The sequence below is a fragment of the Lepisosteus platostomus genome, chromosome 6 (genome assembly GCF_059453375.1).
Source record: "Lepisosteus platostomus isolate fLepPlt1 chromosome 6, fLepPlt1.hap1, whole genome shotgun sequence".
In the NCBI taxonomy this organism is placed as follows: domain Eukaryota; kingdom Metazoa; phylum Chordata; class Actinopteri; order Semionotiformes; family Lepisosteidae; genus Lepisosteus; species Lepisosteus platostomus.
The window spans coordinates 3413146-3438967 of NC_142616.1; the positions used below are offsets into that span (position 1 = coordinate 3413146).

Below are 25822 nucleotides of genomic sequence, written 5' to 3' on the forward strand. Positions count from 1 at the left end.
GAAGGAGCTGCAGTGAGGCTGTTTCTAGTAAAACGAAACTGATCTCTGAGTTTCACTTACTGGATCTGCACAGAGCTGCAGGGGTGTGATTATTAGAGGGTGTGGTTGCTAGGGGTGTGATTAGGGTTGTCAGGGGGTGTGGTGAAACAGGACGCGGCGCACGCGCTCAAACAGCAGCGAGGGACACGCGTGACGAAACGAGCCGAGAGGAAGTCGAGGAGTCTGGGACGTGTCACCATCCCCACCCCTCCTCTAGGGGGCGCTCCGGTCCTCTCCGATGTCCCCTGGTGACGGGCCCCTGCCCCCAGTCCTGCCCCTCCCGCTGTTCCGGGCTCAGCACTGGGAAGACCCGCCTGCCAGCAGCTCCAGGAGAGCCCCGACGGCACGGGCTTCACCCCGACTTCACCCTGACCCCTGACCCGGGGCTCGCAGCGCCTGGTTCGAGTCCCTGTCCCTGCCCCGGATCCCGTTCCGGATCGGAACCCGTCTGTCTCGGATGGACCCCCTGGCTCCTGTTTCAATAAGTTTGAAACATTTATTTTCCTTCTCTAGGAATCTGAAATGTGCAAAAGCAAGTGAACGTTTATTCTATGTCAAAAATAATCTTCTTATATAATTTCCTTCATCATCTCTGGCGGTTAATTGTTTTTTTTCTGATTGTGTCTTTTTCCTCTTGTACTGGTCTCTGCTCCTCTAGTTGTAGTTGTAACTGTAAATTCTTTAAACACTGAATCATTTAAAAAAAAACAACGAAACCAGCCCTGCTCAAACTCCTCAATCTCATCTCATCATGACAGCCGGCTGTTTCCCCGAGGCCTGGAACCATGGACTGATCACGCCCATCTGTAAGAGTGGAGACAGACTCCATCCCAACAACTACCGGGGCATCTGTGTGAACAGTAACCTGGGGAAGGTATTCTGCAGTATCCTGAACACATGAATACTGGCCTTCCTTACTGAACACAGTGTCCTGAGCAAGAGTCAGATTGGCTTCTTGCCAGATCACCGCACATCTGATCACATTTACACCCTACACACACTGATAGACAAACACGTCCACCAGAAACACAAAGGAAACATTTTTGGCTGCTTTGTTGATTTCGAAAAAGGATTTGACTCGATTTGGCGTGAAGGACTCTTTTACAAAGCCCTCCAAAGTGGTGTAGAAGACAAACTCCACAACGTCAATGTGCTCAGAGAACAAATCCCAATCAGATCTTATGATGTTGGCACAGCTTTGCACCACATGCATATTATATTTGGAAGAACAAAGATAAAATAATAATAATAATAATAATAATAATAATAATAATTGCTGACAGTTATATAGCGCTTTTCTGGACACTCCACTCAAAGCTCTTTACAGGTCATGGGGATCCCCTCAACACCCACCAGTGTGCAGCCCCACCTGGATGATGCACCAGTACACTCACCACACACCAGCTCTCAGTGGGGAGGAGAGCAGAGGGAAGCCAGTTCAGAGAGGGGGGTTATTAGGAGGCCATGATTGGTAAGGGCCAATGGGAAATTTGGCCAGGACACCCCTACTCTTTTCGAGAAACACCCTGGGATTTTTAATGACCACAGAGAGTCAGGACCTCGTTTTTACGTCTCATCCGAAGGACGGCGCCTGTTTTACACTATAGTGTCCCCGTCACTATACTGGGGCATCAGGACCCACACAGAGCGCAGGGAGAGAGGGCCCCCTGCTGGCCCCACTCACACCTCTCCCAGGAGTCTCCCCTCCAGGTACTGGCCAGGCTCCCCCTGCTGGGCTCCAGTGGGCTGGGAGCTGGGAGAGAGCGCCCCCTGCTGGCCCCACTCACCCCTCTCCAAGGAGTCTCCCCTCCAGGTACTGGCCAGGCTCCCCCTGCTGGGCTCCAGTGGGCTGGGAGCTGGGAGAGAGCGCCCCCTGCTGGGCTCCGTGGGCTGGGAGCTGGGAGAGAGCGCCCCCTGCTGGCCCCAGAAAAAAAAAAGCTGTTTTTGCAGAGGTACATCCCCTTCCACCCAAACCCACCCGTTTGGACATAACTTCTACAGAGGAGACAGCTCTAAAGTCAGGACTCCGCGACCCGGCAGTGGTGTTTTGTGGCTGTAAGTGACTGAACACGCGGTCTCAGAAGTGGTGAAAAGACCGAACCCCGACTAACGCCAAGCGTCCGCACGTCAGTACAAGACTTGGACTTGCGAAAGCATTTTTTGCTGAGGGGCAGAATCAGAGAATGTGGGGGCAGGAAGGAGGTGATGTGATGGTCAGGGGAGCTGCAGCAGAACCTTGAACTTGAACTTGAACTTTACTGCCATATGTAACCGGTACTGGTCCAATGGAATTCTTACTGACAGGAAGTCTCTCGATTGTAAAACAAGTGTAAAAAACAAAACAAAGTGCAAACAGTGCATCAAGACAATATAGAAACAAACAATAGACAATGTGCAAGTAAACATTTAGACAGTTTGAACGTAAACAATACAGACGTGTAAACAGTGACTGGAGATGTGCGATAGATAAGAAATCATAAAGAGGTAGATGGTGATGGTGTAGGTGTGGTCCGAGGGGGATGGCTAAATGTGTTCGCCAGTCTTACTGCTTGTGGATAGAAGCTATTGAAGAATCTGGTGGTCAGTGTCAGTATGCTCTTGTATCTCTTGCCTGAGGGCAGTGGGGTGAAGAGCTCATGCCCGGGGTGGTGACTGTCCTCTGTGATGGCCAGAATTCTGCCACGGCAGCGGTCCTCATAGAGCTGTTTAATCTCGGTGAGACCGCAGCCAATGATCTTCTGGGCCATATTGACCATTCTCTGCAGTGCCTTTCTTTCTCGCGAAGAGGTGTTGCCATACCACACGGTGATCCCGTTGGTGAGGACGCTCTCGATGGTGCAGCGGTAGAAGTTCACCAACACATGTACTGGCATCCCCCAGCGCTTGAGGCACCTCAAGAAATAGAGGCGCTGCTGAGCCTTCTTCATGATAGAGTCAGTGTGCACAGTCCAGGTTAGATCTTTAGAGATGTGAATTCCCAAAAACCTAAAGCTGGTGACTGTTTCCACTTCCGTTCCATCAATACTGAGTGGGCTGTGAGTGTATGGCCTGTGTCTCCGAAAGTCCACTATTAGCTCTTTCGTTTTCTTTACGTTCAAGTCCAGGTTATTGCTATGACACCACCTAAGCAGCTGTACGACTTCATCCCTGTAAGTGGACTCGTCATCATCACTGATCAGTCCTATTATAGTGGTGTCATCAGCAAACTTAATGATGCGGTTGTTGCTGTGTCTTGCTGTGCAGTCGTGAGTGAACAGGGAGTACAACCTTGGACTCAGACAGCAGCCTTGTGGGGTTCCAGTGCTCAGGGTGAGTGGTGTTGATGTTTTATTGCCTATCCGCACCACCTGTGGTCTCTCGATAAGAAAGTCCAGCAGCCAGTTGCAGACAGAGGTGCACAGACCTAATCCCCTGAGCTTTGTCACCAGTTGACTGGGTATGATGGAATTGAATGCTGAACTATAGTCCACAAACAGCATTCTCACATACGAGTTCTTAGTGTCCAGGTGTTCCAAGGCTGTATGCAGAGCCAGGGAGACAGCATCATCCACTGATCTGTTGTTCTGGTAGGCGAACTGCAAGGGGTCCAGGGACTCTGTGATGGAGGAGTTGATGTGTGACAACACCAGCTTCTCCAGGCATTTCATCACCACAGATATTAATGGTGGTGATGAAACACCACCAACATTGTTTTTACAACATTGTAGTCATAGAGAAATTTTAGTCAAGCGGTTTAATTTATGTGCATAATAAAATGTATTTCTAAGAGAATATTTAACAGCTCTAAGTTCGATACTCATTTTGTCAACAGTGTTTTCCCGCGGTACAGCACTGCGTCACGAAGCGAACAAAGTGAAATATTTCAGATGCGGTCGGAGAGGGCGGTACTGAGAGTCCTGAACTGGACGTTTCTCAGGTTGTTCTGAGAGTCTGGACACGGCTGGGATTAAAACAAAAGTTGAACAAGTAACGAATTGTAGCGCGTTTTGTTCCAATACAGAGGAACTAAAATAAGCGAAATGAAATATATTTATATATTGTACTTATATATTGTACATGCCAAAGTTTCAAAAAGAATCCCTCAGATAATGATGTTGAATACACAAACTGCCGAAGCAGTGCAGTAATCTCCCGGTGCAGTCTCTCGTGTTTCAGGTTAGTTTATATATATTAAACACAGCTGAACACAACACCAGGAATGAGTTTAACTTCACTTCTTACTAGAACAGCAGGTCTGTCGCCATCTTCTAACCCGCTTGCTCTAGGGAGCGTCTCACAATTACCACACTAACCAGCGCACAAGGGAGTGTGTTAAAACTACCTCTCACGACACAGTCCCTCTCTGGACAGAGAATCGTCCACATGAAATGTCCAAACGGCAGGACAGAACACAAGACTGACACAGAGCCCAAGTTTCTCTCCGTGAAGAAAAAAACTCGCCGCTACCAACAAACTTTTGGGCTTCATATGAAGGAAAGCGGAGCTTTCACTGGCCATTACCAAACTTCATTGGGAAATAAAATAAAGAAAATACTAGAAAGAAGCATCCACTTTTCCCTGGATCACAATCAGTGATCAAATAAAACGTCTCTCACAAACCACCACAGTAAAAATAAACCCCAAACGAACATAAAATACCGAATATAGTCATGTATCCCTGTATTAAAGGGAGCCGGGTATTAGACTGGCTGGAGCTGCTCACAGACACAGCGCCGGTGATAAACTACAACTCCCACAACCACCCTGAGCCACTTCCTGTCTGCGTCACAGTCCCTATTCCTCCTGGCTGTGGTGATGTCAGCGGGCCCCTCCCCGTTCTGGCAGCTTCACAGGCACCGGCGCGCGCAGGAGAGACTCTAACAGGATTTCATTTTTAAAAGTTTATTTTCTCAAAAATTAGAAAAAAAACACAGCAGGGTTTCCAGAGATATTTACAAGTCAGGAGTACAGCAGGCTGGTGGCGAGTTATCTCGACCTCTCTCGTACATGCTATTTTTCCCCGTTTAAATGTGTTATAGTAAATTAAAAAAAATTAAACACGACACAACATCATCATTTCTACAATTCCTACTATATTTCTGAACTCACCTCACTGCCTGTCAGTAAACCCGTCTCCCAGTGTGAGCAGTGGACAGAGAGCTGGGAGAGAGTCAGCCTGTGTTCATGAGTCAGTGACGGGTTTAATCTCCACACTGACAGCAGGCAGCAGCTCAAGGTCTTTATACTGATCCCCAGTCCAGAAGACAGGATAGATCTTCTCCCCCTGAGGGAAGACCATGTCAGTGAAAGTGTAGACATGAGCTCTGGACTCCACTGTGTAAAAGGAGACCTTCCTCTCCTCAATATCCACACACACCCCCAGCTTCCTGGGCCGCAGACTGAGGGGGAGACGGGTCACAGGGGCAGTGAGAGCAAAGAAATCAGACTGGTAAGAGAACAGACACCAGTAACCCTGCTGGGGAGAGAAGCTGAACCTCCCTTTCCTCTCTGCAGACTCTCTGGTCACTCCTATTCTCCAGTATCGATTCACCTCCACCTCCCAGTAGTGTCTCCCTGAGGTGAAGGCCTCCCTGCTCACGACACAGGGACAGAGATCAAATCTGTGAGGATTGTCAGAGAGACTCTTCCTCTGTCCCCATCTCACTCTCTTCCCATCCTCAGACAGGCTGAGCTCACAGTGAGCTGTATCAGGGTCCAGAGTCACAGCAGCTGGGGAATAAAACACAAACATCACAACAGGCTCCTGCCGATCACAGTCCAACTCAACTCCATCAGACTGTGAAATGTCTTTGTCCCCAAACACACCGAGAGAGAAACACCAGTCAATTACTAATGACTGCTCTTCCCTTCCAGAGAAACGACATCTTCTTCACTGTTTCACTGGTGTTACACATGGGAGTGATCCCAATATCCTCTAAATACAAACATTAAACACTTGTTTTCACAGCGATGAAACTTAATTTTTTTTAAACGACATTATTAATAAACACAGGACCGACCGGACTGCAGGAGAAACTACAGCCCGACCACTCGCTTTCAAACACTTCACAACCCACCACAGCGACCTGTATACTGTAGGAAACTGGACAGCCTGTCTGTTAAACCGGTTTATTTCAAATCCCAGTTCAGCAGCTCGTTCATCTTCTCTGAGACCAGTTTCCTGACGACGCAGAATAAAAAAGTGCTGAATTCAAAGACTGTGTAATGCAAGTTTTTACAGAAAAAAAAATATAATGGGAAAAGCAAAACCTTGCTGAAATATAAGAAAGCTTTCCCACTTACTTTGAAAATGCGAAGAAATATCCAAAGTGTTCAATTTAAAACAGAAATAACACATCCAGAAACCCGGAGAGAAAGACGAGAGAAACAGAGGCGCTCATACTGACTTCAGACTGCTCGCGCTCACTGTCCGCCTCTCTGATAGTGCACACCAGCTGTCAATCAGTGAGCTCTGACCACTGAGAGACGGGGGCGGGGCTTATACATGTTCAGAGCGAATGGGGGTTTTAATCGATTCAAGAAGCTTTATTCGCATGACTAATGAATACTGACTTAATACTCTCCTCATACTTAATACTTCAGTGTAAACTCTTAATACTTAATACTGAGTAAATACTCCCCTTTGCCTGTCTGCCTGTCAATCTAGTGAAGATCAAAGACATTCTTATCAGCTCTTATTTTTTGACTCCTGGAGCCTAGAAAGGCTGACACAGTCACCTACATGAATTTATAAAAACACCAGCAGCCATATCACTCTGCAACTCACAACTGGCAGCCCACTGCAGCTCAGCAGGTGTGAGCCTGGTCAGAACCTGGATGGGAGACCTCCTGGAAAAAACTAAGGCTGCTGCTGGAAGAGGTGTGAGTGGGGCCAACAGGGGGTGCTCACCCTGCAGTCTATATGGGTCCTAATTCCCCAGTAAAACGATGGGGACATGATACTGTAAACAGGCGCTGTCCTGAGGAGACTTAAAACCAAGGTCCTGTGTGGTCATTAAAAATCCCAGGGTGTTTCTTGAAAAGAGTAGGGATTTAACCCTGGTGTCCTGGCCAAATTTCCCCCTGGCTTTTACCCATCATGGCCTCCTAATAACCCTCCTCTCTGAACTGGCTTCATCACTCTGCTCTCCTCCCCACTGAGAGCTGATGTGTGGGGAGTGTTCTGGCACACTATGGGTGCAGTCGCATCATCCAGGTGGGGCTACACACTGGTGGTGGTGGAGGGGAGTCCCCATTACCTGTAAAGCGCTATATAAGTGTAAGCAATTATTATTAATACCTGAATTCATTTCTTGGCTCAGAGCGCCTTTATTTCAGTGATGAGAGAGGTCGCCCTCTTCTGGACACTGCAACTCTGAAGCCATCATGACAACATCTTCCACTGATATTTCACACTTATTCTGTGTAGAACAGGACACAGTGTCAAACACTGATTTACTCCACAGGAGAGTCTATCAGTCTGGAAACACAGACACCCTCTAGATCACTCCTGTTTGAAACGAGGTCCCCAATATCACAGGCAAACACCCCAATACACACTCACTCTGGTGGGACTAGTGAAATAATATTGACACTCCATTGTCATTCTTAGTGAAACACACCACTGGGTCTCTTAATGACCAGGACCATGTGAGAACACCAGCTGGGCTGAAGAGAAAGACCCCAAAGTTATTACCCCTGGCCAGTAAGAGGAGCCCCACAGCCCCAGTAAATACCCCTCTTAAACTAACCATGAGCACCTGACTCTGACATGTCTGAGCTGCTCTGAGGAAAACAGGCTGTACTGTGACCCCAAGCTTCTCTCTGTCTGTGTGTCTGTGTCTCACGGAGAGCAAGCTGGGGTCCTGTATGTGAAAAGATGAATTACTAATGCAAGAGATTGTATATGGCAAATAAAGAGATCTTGATCTTAAACGTGTGTCATTTTTACCATTTCTGTTACAAGTAGAATTGACACAGCTTTCCAAACATCTGTTCTTCTTGATGTGAAACTGCAGAAACATGTCCTGTACAGAGTGTTTGCTCACTCTTTCAACACTGAACAGAATACATTTACGATGACTTATACCTGCTGTTGGCTTCCTGTTACTGTTGGTCCCAGTAAACAGCAAGCCAGCAATGAACAAACTGTGTAACGGGTTGTGTGTCGTCCTTTATTCTTCTTCTTTTTGTCTGTCATTCCCCTATCTCTTCACATTCATCTGCGCAAAATACACAGAAATACTGTTTCTTCCCCCTTCAACTTATACCTCTCCTGCATTTTACTGTGTAATTCCCAATTCAAGTGTATTTGATGTCTGCAGACTGTAGTCTAAAAGCGTTTGAGGTTATTATTATCATCATTATTGTGAGACTGGCTCTGCTCCAGAATATTCCAGTTATTCATAAATCCAGATTGTGTCCAAGCAATTTCATCCCCCAGGAATCTGGAGTAGGACAAGAGTGTCCTCTTTCACCTCTTCTCTATGTTCTCATTACAGAGCTGTAGGCAGAGGCACAGGGGAAGTCCTCAAGATCTCCCAGTACACATGACGCTGTTCCTGATTACAGACAGGGGATTGCAGAGTGGGCTGCAGGTTAGGGAGCAGTACTGCAGGACCATAGACTTGAGGCTAATAAACAGAAAGAGCAAGGGCAAGCTCTTTGGACCCTGGAGGGACAGGAACATGCCGCCAGCAGGTCTCAAGCTTTGCATGGAGCCCCTAATGATACTGGTGGTTTCATTCCAGAGCCAGGACAACAAGAACATAAACTGGACAGAGAGGACCGTCAAGGTCAACGTGTAACTTGGCCTGTGGAAGACTCGCATGCTGACTCTCATGGGGAAAGTGAGGGTGCTGAAGGCAGACACCCTGCTGGCTTTAGCTGACCTGGTCGTGGTGTACCCTCTGTCAGCCAGACTCAGACAAGCGCTGCAAGGGATGGTGGAACAGGTACGAGTACATCACAAGGAACCAGATGTGCCAGACAGTGAGGAAGGGGGAGAGATGTGCCGAATTTCCCCCTGAAACTCCACTGCATCTTCTTCTGCAACCTCTGTCACTGGGGGCTGGACCCCATCAGTCACAATTCTCAGTACTTTGTCAGGCTGTGGTTCTCCCTCCCAATGAAGCATCTGATCTGGTGTCAAACACTAGTCCTAAAGCAGAAAACTGACCGAAGACCTACTAGGAGGTATGAGGCCATGAGACAGCCAGAGCTCTGTACCAACAAAAGTCACTATACAAGGAAGAGAAAGGAGGAACTAGTCACCAGGGAGAGACAGATGATCCTACAGGTCACCGGGGAGGGGCTGACGATCCCATGGGAGACCTCAGTAAAGACTCAACCCAGAGGACTAGACAACAAGCTGAAGGCCCTCAGCTGGATGACTGTGCACCAGAGCTGGTGACCAGAGAGGTGTCATGCCCTCTGCAGCCAAAGGGTGCTCCTACTCTGTCCTGTCCCCAGTTCCTTGTGCTTTGCTGTCCTTCCGGTGTCTCTGTCTCTGGGGATATACAGTATATGTCCAGGTCTCTCATTCCCCTTCGCTCATCATTGACGTTCGGATGTCCTGAGACCCGCCCAGCACCAGGTCGCCCCACGTCTGCTGCCTGAGGACATTGGTTTCTATACGACTCCTGAACAGCTGAGCCCAGGCTAACCCCTGTTCCACCACTACGCATAGGGTCTTTTTCACTCTCCTGCCTCTCCACGATTTGTCCCTTCCGACATCTGTGACAGAATGCTGAGCCTCCTACTGACCCTGAGAGCGGCGCTTTTTTGTTTTTCCACAGTTTTTTTCCTCTGGGCTTTTTTTTTCTCTCAGCTCTCCTATTCTAATCGCGAGATTCTTTTTCCGACTCCTGTGCCTGTGAGCAGGCCGTGTGCCTGGCTTTCCTCAGGTTGTCCACTCCGATATCAGTGATAGAATGTTGAATGTGCCTATTGCCCAGTCTGCTGTAATTTTCCTGGGTTTTTGTCCTTTTGTTTGTTTCTGCCTGGTGTTTTGCTTTTTTCACTTCCTGGTTTCCCCTTCTCTCTGGTCCCCCTGTCCCCTGTGTTGTAGAACTCTTGGTTCCGATCTGTTTATTGTGGTTTGTTACCCTGGTCTCCCAGGTTTATTTCTGTCGTTGTTTGTGCTTGTTTACTTGTCTTTTTTTAGTTTTATGTCTCCGGAGCACTACCCCAGCCCCCCCTTCCTCTACCCAATAAAGGTTTCTACCCTGGAGGAGGGGTAGCTCTCAGCCGTGGACTCCCGGAGGTTTCCTTTCAGTTAAATGAGGTTTTACCTCCCCCCAGTGCTGTGCAGCTCGCTTATTTGTATGGGCGTCAGGAGCCGCCCATGAAGGGGAGGGAGTACTGTCATGGCCTCTGCAGCCAGAGGGAGCTCCTACTCTGTCCTTTCCCTAGTTTCCTGTGCTTTGCTGTCCTTCCGGTGTCTCTCTCTCTGGGGATATATATTTCCGGGTCTCTTATTCCCCTTGGCTCAGGATTGACGTTCGGATGTCCTGAGACCCGCCTAGCACCAGGTCGCCCCACGTCCGCTGCCTGAGAGCTTTGGTTTCTAAACTCCTGAACTGCTGAACTGTTTCATCAGAGCAAAAGAGCACTGGACAGTACTGAGGGCTGAAGAAATCCCAGAAAAACTGTTCCTTGGTACTCCTGTTGAAAAATGGACAATCACAGTTTCAGAGCCAGGACTGTAGCCAGTGATAACACCCAGGAGGCTTGGAGGGGCTCTTATTGTGTGAACCAGCCTCACTGACGACTTGCAAAATAGAATGATTGATAATGGACAATCACTCTTTTTGAGACGATTTAAATTCTGTAGAAGAGTTGTTGTCAGAATTGTATTCTCTGTAAGCACTGTGCACTGCACATTGTTGTAATAAAGTGCATTTTCTTAAATAAACTACACCCACTGGAACTTCTGTGTCCATCTGTGTGTTTGACACAGTGTGTCTCTGATCCACACAGAGATGACTGTCTGCAAGCTTGATTTTCTGAATTCAGACGTGTATCAGCATGTATCAGAGTGTGAATCAGTGTGTGTGTCAGAGTGTGTATCAGTTTCTGTATCACTGTTCCTGCTGTGTGTTTGAGCTCCAGGTATATTTCAGAGGGGAACTGTTGTGAAAACAGACTCACAGTGTAAAAGCTCTGCTCTGGACCCGGGCTCTGGAGTCAGCAGACTGTAGACTTCAGTCACTGGGGAGACACACAGAGAAATGTCTCATCAGGGCTGCAGTAACAGAGTAACAGGAATAACATGTTCTACTGGACTGGGACTGTAGCCCCTATTAAAACGTTCCTGTTAAACTATATACAGCACAATATAACAACACACTTACTGTCATAAAGATTTGTGAGACTGGAGATTTTAAGACATTTCACCTAGAATTTGAATCATTGACTGATAAGCTGCTCTGATAAATACAGTCACTGCACAAAAAATTCATTGACAATATAAGAGAAAAACAGGAAATATATAAGCTGTCCAGAAAGACATCAGTGTGTTTCTCTACTAACCTTTAATGGAAATCTTTCTTGATTCCTTCTTGCAGAGATCCTCCAGTCGCTCTTTCAGTCCAGAGACAGCTCTCCTCACTGCCTCAGGAGAGAAGTGTGGACTGACAGGGATGCTGGGTGAGTCTCCAGCTCCAGGGGGGACACATACAGACTGGAAATTCTGCAGCAGAAAATTGAGAGTTTCCAATCAAACACAGCACACATTCCTGGGGAGAAGCCAGGAGCAGCTCTGTGTGAGAGACACCCTTCTGTACTGCAGAGTCACAGAGCAGTGATGTTACCTGGAGGAAATGGATGTGATCCTCTGTGTGTGAGAGCTGGTTCAGCTCAGTGTCTCTCCTCTTCAGCTCAGTGATCTCCTTCTCCAGTCGCTCTAGAAGTCCTTCAGCCTGACTCACTGCAGCCCTCTCTTGAGCTCTGATCAGCTCTGTGACCTCAGAGCGTGTTCTCTCAATGGAGCGGATCAGCTCACTAAAGATCCTGTCAGTGTCCTGTACTGCTGTGCCTGCAGAGCTCTGAGGGAGGAGACACACAGTGGATTATAACACAGGAAAACACTCAAACTACATTATGCTGTATGCTCTGTTTCCAAAGGGTACTGTCCAGTGTCCAGCTGTGCAATGTGTGTCTGTGTGTCCACTCATCTGGTGAATACCCACTCTGAGTGAATCCACAGCCTGTCTCAGCTTATGCAGCTCCTTCTCTCTCTCCTGGAGTCTCTGCTGGGTTTGTGTCTGTGTCTCCCCCAGCTGCTTCTGTGGAGAAACAGAGACACTCAGGACATTTCTGCTGTAAGAGAATCACATCACAGAGACACCCCTTAGAGTCACCCTGGGAAACCCACACTCTGTATCCCTGATGTCTTATCCACACGAGATGTGTTTCCTGGTCCTGTCTGACATGCTCCTGTTTCATGTCTAATCAACACTGGCAGCGTGTGCAGCGCAGCAGACACCTGACACCTGGGTCTGCACGTCTGTATGTGAGGTGAAATGTAAAAAGAAGACAATTGTGTTTCAAATGATATATAAAACATCATCTAGAGATAGTTCAGGTGGGGAGCTGCGTCAGCATGCGTAGGCTGCAAAGGAACAAGCAATAGGTTTATTCCATACTGAAAAAAAGAAGAAAGAAAACACAACGTTTCGGCCGTGGAGCCTTCTCACACCTGAAGAAAAATAAACCTATTACTTGTTCTTTCATAATCTAGAGATTTCAGATTTCATTCATCTCAATATACACTAGTGTCCTGACTGCTCTCGGCATCTCAAAACAGAGGACTACAGCAGTGCTGATGAGCCTTGTTGCCACTAGTTTCTCTGAGTGGTCAGAGGAGACCCTGTGGCTGACGTGCTTGACCGCTGGATGAGGTTCTGGACCAGGCAGAACCTGTGTCCGACCACATCTCACATCCTGTCTGCTTCTGGGAAAATTCAGATCATTTCAGAGGACAAAAGGAAACATGTTCTGTGTCAGATTGACTCCAGCAGAGCCCAGCGTGAGTCTTGTATTTAATAAAGCAGGTGAAGGTATTATACCACAGTTCACTGGTTTATGTGTCTGAGATCCACCACCTGCCTATTAGATCCCCTTCCCAGGACTTTATTTCAATCCTGTTTCTCTGCTTTCTGCCCCATAGTCCTCAGTATAATAAATGAATCCTTGAGCACTGATGTGGTACCAGTGGCTTCACAACTGCTGCTGTTACCCCTGTGTAAGAAAGAGAATCATGGCTCTGGACAGCCTGAACAACTTTCACCCTCTCTCCAACTTTCATACCTTTTCATTACCTTTTCATGCAGAAAGTTTACAGTGTGCTGTTAGACTTCAGTTAAATAATCCTCTTTGAACTCCAATATGGTTTCAGACAACTTCACAGCACAGAAAGTGCCCTGGTCAAAGTCACTAACGATCTTCTAACGGCTTCTGATTCTCGTTCTCTTTCAGTCCTCATTCTTACTGAACTCAGTGCTGCTTTCGACACTGTCAGCCATGACCTCTCACTTTCTTGTCTTGAGACTGTGTTTGGAGTTTCTGACACTGCTCTTCAATGGTTCCAGTCTTACCTCACTGATCACTTTCACTTTGTCTATCTTGGTGATTGTAGCTCTGAAATTGGACTCATTAAGTCTGGTCTTCCTCAGGGGTTGACACTGGGCCCCTACCCTTCAGCATGTATGAGTTCTGATGATACTCAAATCTACAGTACAGTATATCCATACTAAACTGACACTGACATGTCTCTTCTCTAATATCTTCTCTGAAATAAACACATGGATGACTCACAATTTCCTTCATTTAAACTGCGACAAGACAGAAGTCATGCTTCTTGGCACAACAATGCAGTATCCTTATCTGTGGATGACACTGTACTGGAGTCACAGTCACAATTGAAGAACTTGGGGGTGATATCTGATCCAGGATGACATATTCAACAAATTATCAAAACATCATTCTTCCACCTCAGAAATACTGCCAGGCTGCGTCCTATGTTATATCTAATTGTTGCTGAAAAGCTGGTCAACTCTTTCATCTTTATGGGTATCATAGAGTCACCTTCCCTGAGCTCTTTCAAATCCAGACTCAAAATCTTCTGTTTCAGAAGGGTTTTAAAGTAACTGGGTCTGTTTCTGCTTCTTTGCTTTTATACTGTTTTCCAAAACCCCCTTCTACCTTCTACCTTTTGTGTTCTGTAAAGTGCTTTGAGAAGCCATTTTAAATCTATCATATAAAAATAGAGTTTATTATTATAAATAATAATACTATTGTGCTGAAATTAAAGCAAAACCTAATTAATGAGGGTGCAGACTCCTCTAGAGGGGTTGAGTGTGTTGTGCATTAATGAGGGTGCAATCTGTTCTAGAGGTGTTGAGTATGCTGTGCAGTAATGAGGGTGCAGTCTGTTCTAGAGGTGTTGAGTATGCTGTGCATTAATGAGGGTGCAGTCTGTTCTAGAGGTGTTGAGTGTGCTGTGCATTAATGTGGGTGCAGTCTGTTCTAGAGGTGTTGAGTATGCTGTGCATTAATGAGGGTTCAGTCTGTTGTAGAGGTGTTGAGTGTGTTGTGCATTAATGAGGGTGCAGTCTGTTCTAGAGGTGTTGAGTATGCTGTGCACTAATGAGGGTGCAGTCTGTTCTAGAGGTGTTGAGTGTGCTGTGCATTAATGAGGGTGCAGTCTGTTCTAGAGGTGTTGAGTATGCTGTGCACTAATGAGGGTGCAGTCTGTTCTAGAGGTGTTGAGTGTGTTGTGCATTAATGAGGGTGCAGTCTGTTCTAGAGGTGTTGAGTATGCTGTGCACTAATGAGGGTGCAGTCTGTTCTAGAGGTGTTGAGTGTGTTGTGCATTAATGAAGGTGCAGTCTGTTCTAGAGGTGTTGAGTGTGCTGTGAAGTTGTACAGGTTCACTGGTGCTTCATGAGGACAGTAAAGAGGGAAACAGTGAAGGAGAGGAGGAGGAGATAATGAGCAACAGACAGAAGAACAGGAGACACTTCAGAGACACAACCAGTGTGGGTCACAGCTGAGTACATGAGCAGGACTCAACAGTGGAGATCCAGCATTACAGATACAGTAAATACAGTCCAGAGATCACTTAAAGCCCCCAAATATCCTAAATATCCTTTTTACATTTGTACTAGACACTTTATGAACAGACACAAAGTCCTCACCTGTTTCTCAGTCCTTCCTGCTGCAGCTGAGACAGTATCATGGCCTCTGTGTTCATCCATTACACAAAGATAACAAACACACTTCTCATCAGTACGGCAATAGAACTCCAGCAGTTTGTCATGAGTGGAGCAGATTTTCTCCTGCAGTTGTCCTGTGGCATCAGCCAGCTCCTGTCTGTGTCCAGGGTGAAGCTCATTGTGTAGATTGAGGTGAGTCTGACAGTAAGAGGCCAGACACACCAGACAGGATTTCACAGCTCCCCTCTGTCTCCCAGTGCAGACATCACACAGCACATCTCCAGGGCCAGCAGGACTGTGAGCAGGAGGAGGGCCACTGAGCCCTGTCTCCTTCAGTTTCTCCACCACTTCAGCCAGGATGGTGTTTCTGTGAAGATCAGGTCTTGGAGTGAAGGTCTGTCTGCACTGGGGGCAGCTGTAGATCCCAGTCTGATCTTCCTGATCCCAGCAGTTCTTAATACAGCCCATACAGTAACTGTGTCCACAGAGCAGAGCCACTGGATCCTTCAGCAAATCCAGACACACTGAACAGCTGAACTGGTCCTGAGAAACTGAAATACTGCCTTCTGCCATTTTTCTGACAAGTAGAAACTGCACAGAGAGGAGCAGTAGAGAAGGAGCTGCAGTGAGGCTGTTTCTAGTGAAACAAAATTGAACTCAGGGAGTTTCACTTCCTGGATCTGCACAGAGCTGCAGGGGTGTGATTATTAGGGGGTGTGGTTGTTAGGGGTGTGATTAGGGTTGTCAGGGGGAGTGGTTTAGAACTGCAGTTATGAAACGGCTTTGGTGGTTGTTGTTTGGGGAAGGTGTGGGGTTGTAAGAGAAGTGACTTTCTGTGTCATTTTGGACTCAGCCTGACAGAAAGAAGTTTTTTTAATAAACATCGATGTCAGTAGCTGCTCAGGTGAAGTCAATCCAGTTGTTTGTGTTCCCAAAAATCAAAACAATAAAATACTAACTCACTCACACAGCATGAGAAGATCAGAGCATGATGGTGACAGACAAGAGGAGGCCAGCTGGCCCATCCAGCTGTTTAATCGTTGGGAGTTATTTGGCTCCAGGATCTCCTCCAGCTGTGTTTTGACAGAGGGGTGTCACAGCTCCACATGGTGCAGAGGATTTCACTGTCCGGGTGTGAGCTCTTACTGCGAGCAGTCCAGCCTGCTGTGTCTCTCTCTCCAGGCCAGTGAGCCCAGCCTGCTGTCTGGCTCTGCCCTGCAGCGTGTGGCCAGCAGGGTACGTCCAGGGCTTCGTGCTTCACCTGCGCAGTGACCCCCCTGTGAGCCGCACAGACCTGCGGAGCGCTGCAGAGAGTCACGAGCCCATCTCTCCCCCGAGAGACGCTAGAGGAGCAGTTGGACAGGGCAGTGTCATGTGGGTGTGATTTTGATCTCCATCCACCCCCTGCAACAGTGAGCCCCTGATCTCTGTGTGCAGCAGCTCTCCTTCCATCCACAGGGACTGACAACACCCCGCGTGTCTGATAATTACTAGAAACTCATTAGTCTGACCAGCTCATCTCATGTTACTCTAAGGGGTTGTGGAACCTGTTTCACACTCCCACCACTGTTTGTGTAAAGCAGTACTCCTGTGCTGTGATGGAAACCCACTTCCTTGTCAACACCTCTGAGAAGTTAATCAGTCTGGATACAGTAAGTCCCTCCTGTATCTCCTGCAGCTGAGATTCACTGGTGTTCAGTGTGACGCTTTCAGGGTCGTAAGGTCACAACCAACTGGAATCTCAGGGCTGCACTCCTGAGAAAAGCCAGGATTTTGTCCTCAAGTCTTTTACAACAAAGGCATCCTAAAACACAAGCAAGTTCCCTCTTTTAGGAAGAGAACCACAAGAAAATGGAATCCTTAATACAAACGCCTGTCACGCTCGTAAACCCCTCCTCTTAAGGAGGCTCCAGCCCTTCCTAGTTTAGTGTTGATCTCCTGCACCTGCCTCCGGTTCCTGCCCCCCCTGCTATACAAGCCAGGCGTTCCTGCCAGTCTGGGCTCAGCTGTGGAAGATGGACACCCGGAAGTCCAGGAGCGACTCAGCGGCACAGGCTTCATCACGGTGTCCTGATCTTCTGGGTCCGGGATGAGGGAGCGTCTGGCCCCGTGACCCCCTTTTATTCCCCCGACCCTCCGCCAGATCCCGCTCCGGCTTGTAACTCTGTTCGTCTGTCAGGATGGATCACCCGGTCTTGGACTATTGCTACACTCATGGATTGACCTCGGACTCCCTTGGACAGTTTGCCTCGGACACACCTCCCCCGAACACCCCTGTTTCCCTCCAGCCCCGGCTGTGGAGCAGCTTCAGGTGTGAGAGAGACAGGGCAGTCAGCAAAGGTAATGGTCTTTTTATCTGTGCTGCCTGCAGTTTGTCTTTGAGGACAACATGAAGGAAGTTAAGGAATTTCCACAGGTAACAGCTCCTCTTCCTTTTATCAGCTGTGAACTTCACACCTGAAGGAGGCGCAGGTCCTGAGCCGCAGAGCCATATCATAACGTAGCGTTTTCGGGGTTCAGGGGGGTCTGAGCCCTCGCCTCCACCACCGCTAACGTTCTTTTTCTTAACTTTCTGCATAAACGGTTACAAAAGAAATACAATCTAAACCAGAGAACATCTAACATTTTGAGATAGAAAGAACAGGTACACATGACGAAATCAATTCAGAATGATTCAAACGAGTTTAAACGAAATTAAATAGAGATGACGTCCGCACCGCTTAATCATGTAATGCTCAGGGGTGCTGCAGTAGAGCCTGAGAGCGATAACTTTGAGAGAATCAGGTTGGCGGCGGCGGCGGTGGCGATGGGACTGTATAATCTATCATTTTAGAGCAGCAGAGCACTAGGCACAAGCACTCGTGTTGTTCATCTTGACAGAATAGTCCATTCATTTCAAGGTATTTTTATATAGTGCCTTTCACAACAAGGTTGCCCCCAGGTGCTTAACATAGCAAGTGACCCTCAAGTTGTGAACACAGAACAGAAAAGACCAGGAGACAACGGAGGAGAGGAACCACAAACCCCTCAGTAAGGAGAGAAAAAATCCTCTGGGGGTCCAAGGTTAACTGGCTGCCCAACCCCTCTGGGCATGTTAACATTATAGAATTAAAAAAGAAAGAAATGAATGAGGGTATTAATCCAGCCATCATGTCTTCTGTGTGTCAGTACTCCATGCAGATCTCTGTGGACCAGTAAATCCTCCTAAACGATAGCTATATCCACGATGTCCCTCTTGGATCCATGGCAGTGATGCAGCATCCAGCTCAGATGGTGCCCAGCCTGGGTGCCATCCAGACGTGGGGAGGAGAATAGGATAGTCTGGTCAGAACAGATGTATCTGCCTGGTGGGCCAACACAGAGACACACAATGGCCTGTACAGCAGCACCAGCAGCCATGGCTGCAGCAGGCTATGATGTCAGCTGTGAGTAGACTAGGCTGCAGTCATGGGTCTTCAGTCTGGATCTGAGGACAGATTGACTCGTAGGTACAGGCTATGATGTCAGCTGTGAGTAGACTAGGCTGCAGTAGTAGGTCTTCAGTCTGGATCTGAGGACAGATTGACTCGTAGGTACAGGCTATGATGTCAGCTGTGAGTAGACTAGGCTGCAGTCATGGGTCTTCAGTCTGGATCTGAGGACAGATTGACTCGTAGGTACAGGCTATGATGTCAACTGTGAGTAGACTAGGCTGCAGTCATGGGTCTTCAGTCTGGATCTGAGGACAGATTGACTCGTAGGTACAGGCTATGATGTAAGCTGTGAGTAGACTAGGCTGCAGTCATGGGTCTTCAGTCTGGATCTGAGGACAGATTGACCCGCAGGTACAGGCTATGATGTCAGCTGTGAGTAGACTAGGCTGCATTAGTAGGTCTTCAGTCTGGATCTGAGGACAGATTGACTCGTAGGTACAGGCTATGATGTCAGCTGTGAGTAGACTAGGCTGCAGTAGTAGGTCTTCAGTCTGGATCTGAGGACAGATTGACTTGTAGGTACAGGCTATGATGTCAGCTGTGAGTAGACTAGGCTGCAGTAGTAGGTCTTCAGTCTGGATCTGAGGACAGATTGACTCGTAGGTACAGGCTATGATGTCAACTGTGAGTAGACTAGGCTGCAGTCATGGGTCTTCAGTCTGGATCTGAGGACAGATTGACTCGTAGGTACACGCTATGATGTCAGCTGTGAGTAGACTAGGCTGCAGTCATGGGTCTTCAGTCTGGATCTGAGGACAGATTGACCCGCAGGTACAGGCTATGATGTCAGCTGTGAGTAGACTAGGCTGCAGTAGTAGGTCTTCAGTCTGGATCTGAGGACAGATTGACTCGTAGGTACAGGCTATGATGTCAACTGTGAGTAGACTAGGCTGCAGTAGTAGGTCTTCAGTCTGGATCTGAGGACAGATTGACTCGCAGGTACAGGCTATGATGTCAGCTGTGAGTAGACTAGGCTGCAGTAGGAGGTCTTCAGTCTGGATCTGAGGACAGATTGACTCGTAGGTACAGGCTATGATGTCAGCTGTGAGTAGACTAGGCTGCAGTCATGGGTCTTCAGTCTGGATCTGAGGACAGATTGACCCGCAGGTACAGGCTATGATGTCAGCTGTGAGTAGACTAGGCTGCAGTAGGAGGTCTTCAGTCTGGATCTGAGGACAGATTGACTCGTAGGTACAGGCTATGATGTCAGCTGTGAGTAGACTAGGCTGCAGTCATGGGTCTTCAGTCTGGATCTGAGGACAGATTGACCCGCAGGTACAGGCGATGGACGCTGCGCATGGGGCCGCCCGGAGATCATCCGACGAGCTGTCGCCGAGCGATTTCGTTCAGCTGCGTTTGTCTTCCGGCCGGTTTAATAACCCGCTGTTCTCGCCCAGACGGCGACCCGGGGAATTGAAATGCCGCCGATACTTCCAGCCACACCTCGGCCCCCTTACAGAGCCGCACAGGGGTCCTCATAGACGACACCCCCCGATGGGCAGGCACGGCAGCGGAAGAGGCAGAAGCCCGAGTCCAGCGAGACCGCGTCTCAGAGCGCGTCTCCCCCACCACACCCCCGGCCCGCCTGGTCCTCCAGCACGGTTCCCCCTCCCTCCCCGCTCAGTGCCGGTCCTCGGTGTGAGACGCTCTGCCGCGCTACGCCTAGTTCCTCGTCCCAGCGGCCGTGGGAGGGGTGAATCGCGCAGGCGGCCGAGATAGATAGATAGAGGAGACTTTATTGATCCCGTGGGGACATTGATGTGTTACAGCAGGCCAGCCCAAGACAAGCAAAAAAAGACATCGGAGTAGTTATAAAACAAAAGACAACAAAATAAATAAAAATGAATAAATACACAGGTGTGTGCAAAATGTGCTGATCATAGTCACTGTAAAAACAATCAAATATGTGCAAAGTATGCATAGGTTTATACAGACTGAGTGTCCAAAAAGTCCAATGGAGCACCATGCTGTCCATAGACGAGCAGATGAAGGGCTGACAGTCCTCGCCTGGGACAGCGTTATACACCCTGACAGCCGCCGGGAGGAGAGACCTGCGGAAACGTTCCCTTGAACACCGCAGCTGGAGCAGTCTGGTGCTAAAGGTGCTCCGCTGCCCAGTAACAGTCCCATGAAGCGGAGGAGAGGCGTCGTTCATGATGGCTGTGAGCTTGGTCAGCATTCTCCTCTCAGCCAACACCTCCATGAGTACTGTAACGCTTCAGGGTTCAGGTGGCACCCTTGCCACATCTGGTCGGCCCCCCACCCTCAGGGGCTCAAACCCAGGACTCCCGCGTCACTCAACAAGGACCCAGCCCGGTGAGCCAAAGAGAGATCTCTCTACAGCCCAGTAGCTGTAGTCCTGCTATCACAGGGAAGGGCGGCGACGTCACCGCTCTGGTAAGCCGGCTCTTACACACCCTGATGGCCGTATGCGTTACAATATGAAGGAAAACAGAGCTTTCACCGGGCGATTATCTCGATTTATTGGGAACTAAAATAAAGAAAAGAGCAGGAAAAAGGAGTAACGGGCACAGCGCGTCCACACCGCACTTTCCCCTGAGACACAGATCAAATAAAACTGATTTTATTTAAACATTAAACGTAACTCTAAGAGGAGCCGTGTACTAGACTGTCAGGGTCTGGAGCTGCTCACAGACACAGCGCTGGTGATAAACTACAACTCCCATAACCACCCTGAGCCACTTCCTGTCTGCGTCACAGTCCCTAGTCCTCCTGGCTGTGGTGACGTCAGCGGGTCCCTCCCCGTTCTGGCAGCTTCACGGTCACCGGCGCGCGCAGGAGAGACTCACGCGGGATTTCATTTTTAAAAGTTTATTTTCTTAAAAATGGGAAAAAAACACAGCAGGGTTTCCAGAGATATTTACAAGTCAGGAGTACAGCAGGCTGGTAGCGAGGTATATCTCCCTCTCTCGTACATGTTATTTTCCCCCGTTTAATTTTTAAAAATTTAATACAGATGCAGCCATTCAAAATGCGCGGGCGATACCGCATTATTTTCCGGTGCGCTGTACGCGGTCTACCGCAAGTTACCGGTAAATACCGCTAGCAAAATAAAAGTATCCGGAATTTCCGCAAGGTGGAGCTAATAAAGCTCAACCTCTCATGTTTGAGCTGTAGCCATCAAAGTCTTTACCGAAGATATTACTAATAGTATTAATAATGAATGACCTTGGACAAGCTGTAAACTCAAAGTATTGCCCTGGTCCACAGTCTTTTTTTCATTGACCGTCTTTGTAAAAGTAACACCACAGCATTTCGCAATCACGCATTTGTTTCCAATCGTGCAAAGTACAGTGATTCACCATGCCTTTCACATGCTCATAAAAGAGATTGATTTAGGAACATAAACATATTACCGTCTGCAAACTGTACTGTATACAGTATGTATATGTGTATTTAATGTCTTAACTGTGCCCGTTTAAGTATTGAATATTCATATCTAATTTTACCACTGAAGGGAAATCTTAGTAGCTGAGCATAAAAAGAATAGGAGCATACTGTAACGCATGTGAATAAACGATATTAATTTTGGAACATAAACATACAGTATATGGCTGGTCTCGGTACTTTAAAGAAAACATACACGAAACATGGTTTCATTACGACCAGAATCGGTCTTGAGATATTTTTAACTTGATTTACAGTATTTGAGAGGTATGTCTTGACACCGATACTACGTAAGTACTGCTCACGTACTGTATATGTTTCTAGGTTTATATTATGCATTTCATACGGTCAAATTACTTTTGAGCAACTAATAAGAAGCGCGAAACGGTATGCGTTTTAGTTTCGTTTTGTGCTGGGACCCGTGGATTGATTAGAGATATCAAGTACATACAAGTCATTTTTTAAATGTTGTAGTTCGTCTTGTAAAAATGTTACGAGAACATCATCTGTCAACAATTACACAGGTTCTGTTTCCATATTGCGGATTTTGGTTACGTAATATTATTTTCTAATTTAACGTTGTGAATATATGATTTGGGCAAACAGAGCCGCAAAGAAGTACATTATGGGTTGTTGTTGTTTTTTTTTGCAGTTTTATCTAGAACAAGCGATGCTTAAACCTTTGTCTGATTCTTGTGAAACTATCCACACGACAGTTACCCACAGTAGGAGTTGACTTCAGTGATGCCACTGATGGGATGTTTCTAAAAATCCATCCACTGTAAAACGTCTTCTCTAGTTGTCCTGCATATGTATTCGCTAATGAAGCTGTGTGTTCTGAGCCTGGATCTCTACATTTCTGTATGAACCAGCTTAGAGGGCTAAAGACAGCTTGTGTTTAAATTGAGTGTAAGGTAATTTATGCTTCTAAAGTCATGGTCAGCATTTATTATTGTACTGTGCTGTAAACTTGTTCTGTGCCTAGTCACATTATTTTATAGCGTTTTTATAGCGTTATCAAATCTGGTGGCGCTGTGTGTTAGTTTCCTGACTCCCATGTCACATGGTCTGTGATTGAATCCCATGGAACTACTGTACAGTATCACTTTATTTTTTAACAAACATTTCTTTGAAAAAATGAAACGTTTCCCTTGGTCAGAGATTAAATAAAACCTCACTCGCACCAAACAAATTTATATTTCTAAATATCGCAACATGATCAAATTTAAGTCTTTTTAATAACAATGAATACCTATGCGTTACAAAATAAACATTTATATTGATTTGAATCGCGTTTTGATTTAAATCGTAAACGCGTGTTTAAATATATGTGTTTAAAGGCGATATACTGTATAAAAGCGCTGATTCTTATGGAGTGTGTTCCGCCGGGGATTCAAAAATTTTTTTTTTTTAATCGCGTATCTAAGGAAAATTGCAGTGTAACTTTGTTCATGCACAAACAGTGGCATGTTACATTATAATTTGGGTGTCTCCTCTTGCCAGAAAGCTCTAAATTGCATTAAACTGCATTAAACTGCGACACTGATCATTCATCTCTAAATAAACTTTATTTTATATAGCGTTTTAGGCGAATAGGTAATTAGATTGCTCATAAACCTAATCGCTTTTTCTACATAAACACAGCGTGATTGCTCTCTGAAAATGCTTTTCCTTTATATTTAGGCTCAGAATTCAACTATAGATCGTATTATTATAAACTTTCTTGGAAAAATGTATTTTATGTAAGCCATGTTTGCTATTAATTCATTTAGGGCTAAAATACGTTCATTGTCTTCCAATCGAGTCGAGTTGACATTGGAAGCCTGCCACACCCGGACTGTTACACCAACGCATTAGCACGTCAAAGCCCATTGAGGGTATTGAGCCAGTATTAGCTTTAGTATTGGCCATACAGAACATTAAAGTGCCCCTTTTCCATTCAGCGGGTGCCTGAGCCGCTGTGTCCTGTCTTCTGACAGTCGCCGTTGTGAATGTCTGTAGAGTGTATCTTATTTTTAGTACTATATTTTTGTATTATATTCCCTATTAATCAAACTCTAAGAGTATGTATCGGCTTGTCAGTCAGGTCTTTTTTCTCTATTTGAATTGTGGTTTACACATCGCACGACTTTAAAAGCTAGAAAGAGGTTTTCGATTCACATTAGCTGGCGAGCCTTGTTAACAAAAAAAAAACAGACAATACCCAAGGAGGGGGAGGTCAAGCCAGAGAGAGAGTTTTTTACCCTCTGTCTAAAAACCCAAATAGCCCGGGGGCAGAGACTCCGGGGGATCATTGCATGGTACAGAGCGGAGCTCAATCAATTCTTATGGAATGTGTTTTCTTTCTTCTTTTTTTCAGCATGGAATAAACCTGTTACTTGATTCATATGGATGCCCGGTTCCGCCGGGGATTCAAAACATTTTTTATTTTTTTTTAATCGGGTATCGAAGGGAATAGGCAGTATAACCCTGTTCATGCACAAACTGTGGCATGTTACATTGATTTGGGTGTCTCCTCTTGCCAGAAAGCTCTAAATTGCATTTTGAGCGCGGTTTTTGACTTTTTTTAAATTGCATTTTGGGCGCGGACAGCACATACAAGGGTTAATGAACTGCGCCAAGAAATTTAAAATAGTATTCTTTAGGTGTGAGGGTAGGAGTGGACCACAGCAGGCATAATCAGCAAACCAGGAAAACAAAGAACAGGACAGGTGAGATGTGTATCCAGAAAGCGAGTGATCAGAAAAAGGAAATGGTGTCTTTCCCTGGCATTAGCTCATCGGTATGGTGTAAGTTTACCCTTACTTCGTGCGACTGGAAAAGAATTCGTGATCGGATCAACGAAATGCTTCGTAGAAGGAGGCGCTTTTTTCCTCTAGTCTAACAGTCTGTCCACAAACAAAACATTCCTGTTAGACAAGAGGAATTGAAAAAAAACAATTTTGTCAATGGAACCCGGTGTGTGTGTCTCTCTCTGCTGGATGTCCCTCTCACTCTCTGCTGAATGAATAAAAGCATTTTATTAAAAACGCGTTTGCGTTTGTCTGGTATTTACTTTGGTCCCTTTTAACTGTTTTTTGATCTATTGTATTGCTTTGAGATGCCACTTTTAAAGGTGATATGTAAAATAAAGTTTTTTATTATTGTTATAGAGAAACATGATCAGATTTTCCCTGGTTCAGAAAAAAAGATCTAAAGTGCTACACCTAACTTTCTTAATTCGATGTATTTAAAGCAGTGAACTACTGTAGGTGTAACATAACATTCAGAAATACAATCACGTATTTGACAAATAAAAACAATTACAATCTAATCCTTCCACATTTGATCCCAAAATCCCAAGAAATATAAATCTTAACGGGTAGAAAGCTATACTGAAAGTTTATTAAGATACTTAGAAGACAAAGATACTGTATCAATTTATGTTGCATTAGCCTGATTATGATTAAAAAACACATATAATTAAACACGCGTTTGCGATTTAAATCAGAACACGATTTAAATCAATATAAATGTTTATATTGTAACGCATACTGTCCAGCCTCCATTTCTCTATAAAAATTTACTCTATTGCACACACACACAATAGAAGCAGGAAGCAGAAGCAGGGACCGTTGTCAGAAGGGAAGAAGGTGACTATTCATTGTTATCAAAAATGACTTAGAATCGATCATGTTGTGATATTTTGAAATATAAAAGTCAATT

General features: G+C 46.4%; 1 protein-coding gene across 2 annotated transcripts; it reads right to left on the reverse strand.

Moving 5' to 3' along the window:
* Positions 1-4904: 4904 nt before the first annotated feature.
* On the reverse strand, positions 4905-15884 carry LOC148659632 (E3 ubiquitin-protein ligase TRIM39-like). Of its 2 annotated transcripts, XM_088633856.1 has the most exons (7): positions 15219-15884; positions 12210-12305; positions 11832-12065; positions 11551-11710; positions 11170-11229; positions 6852-6877; positions 4905-5782 (listed from the first exon to the last, which is right to left on the reverse strand). In XM_088633856.1, exons 1-7 carry the CDS (start codon positions 15807-15809, stop codon positions 5201-5203), a joined length of 1749 nt encoding a protein of 582 aa, XP_088489982.1. In that variant the 5' UTR covers positions 15810-15884; the 3' UTR covers positions 4905-5200. The 2 variants fall into 2 exon arrangements, with proteins under 2 accessions (XP_088489982.1, XP_088489981.1); XM_088633855.1 differs by lacking the exon at positions 6852-6877 and having other exon boundaries at positions 4905-5748.
* Positions 15885-25822: the final 9938 nt, after the last annotated feature.

Coding starts and splice junctions, on each gene's coding strand:
- LOC148659632 (XM_088633856.1), bottom strand. CDS start 15,809: ATGGCAGAAGGCAGTATTTCAGTTTCTCAGGACCAGTTCAGCTGTTCA. Junction 11,230..11,550: donor AAGAAAGATTTCCATTAAAG/GTTAGTAGAGAA, acceptor GTGTCTCCCCAG/TGACTGAAGTCTACAGTCTG. Junction 6,878..11,169: donor CAGAGCAGAGCTTTTACACT/GTGAGTCTGTTT, acceptor CAGCAGCCTTAG/TTTTTTCCAGGAGGTCTCCC.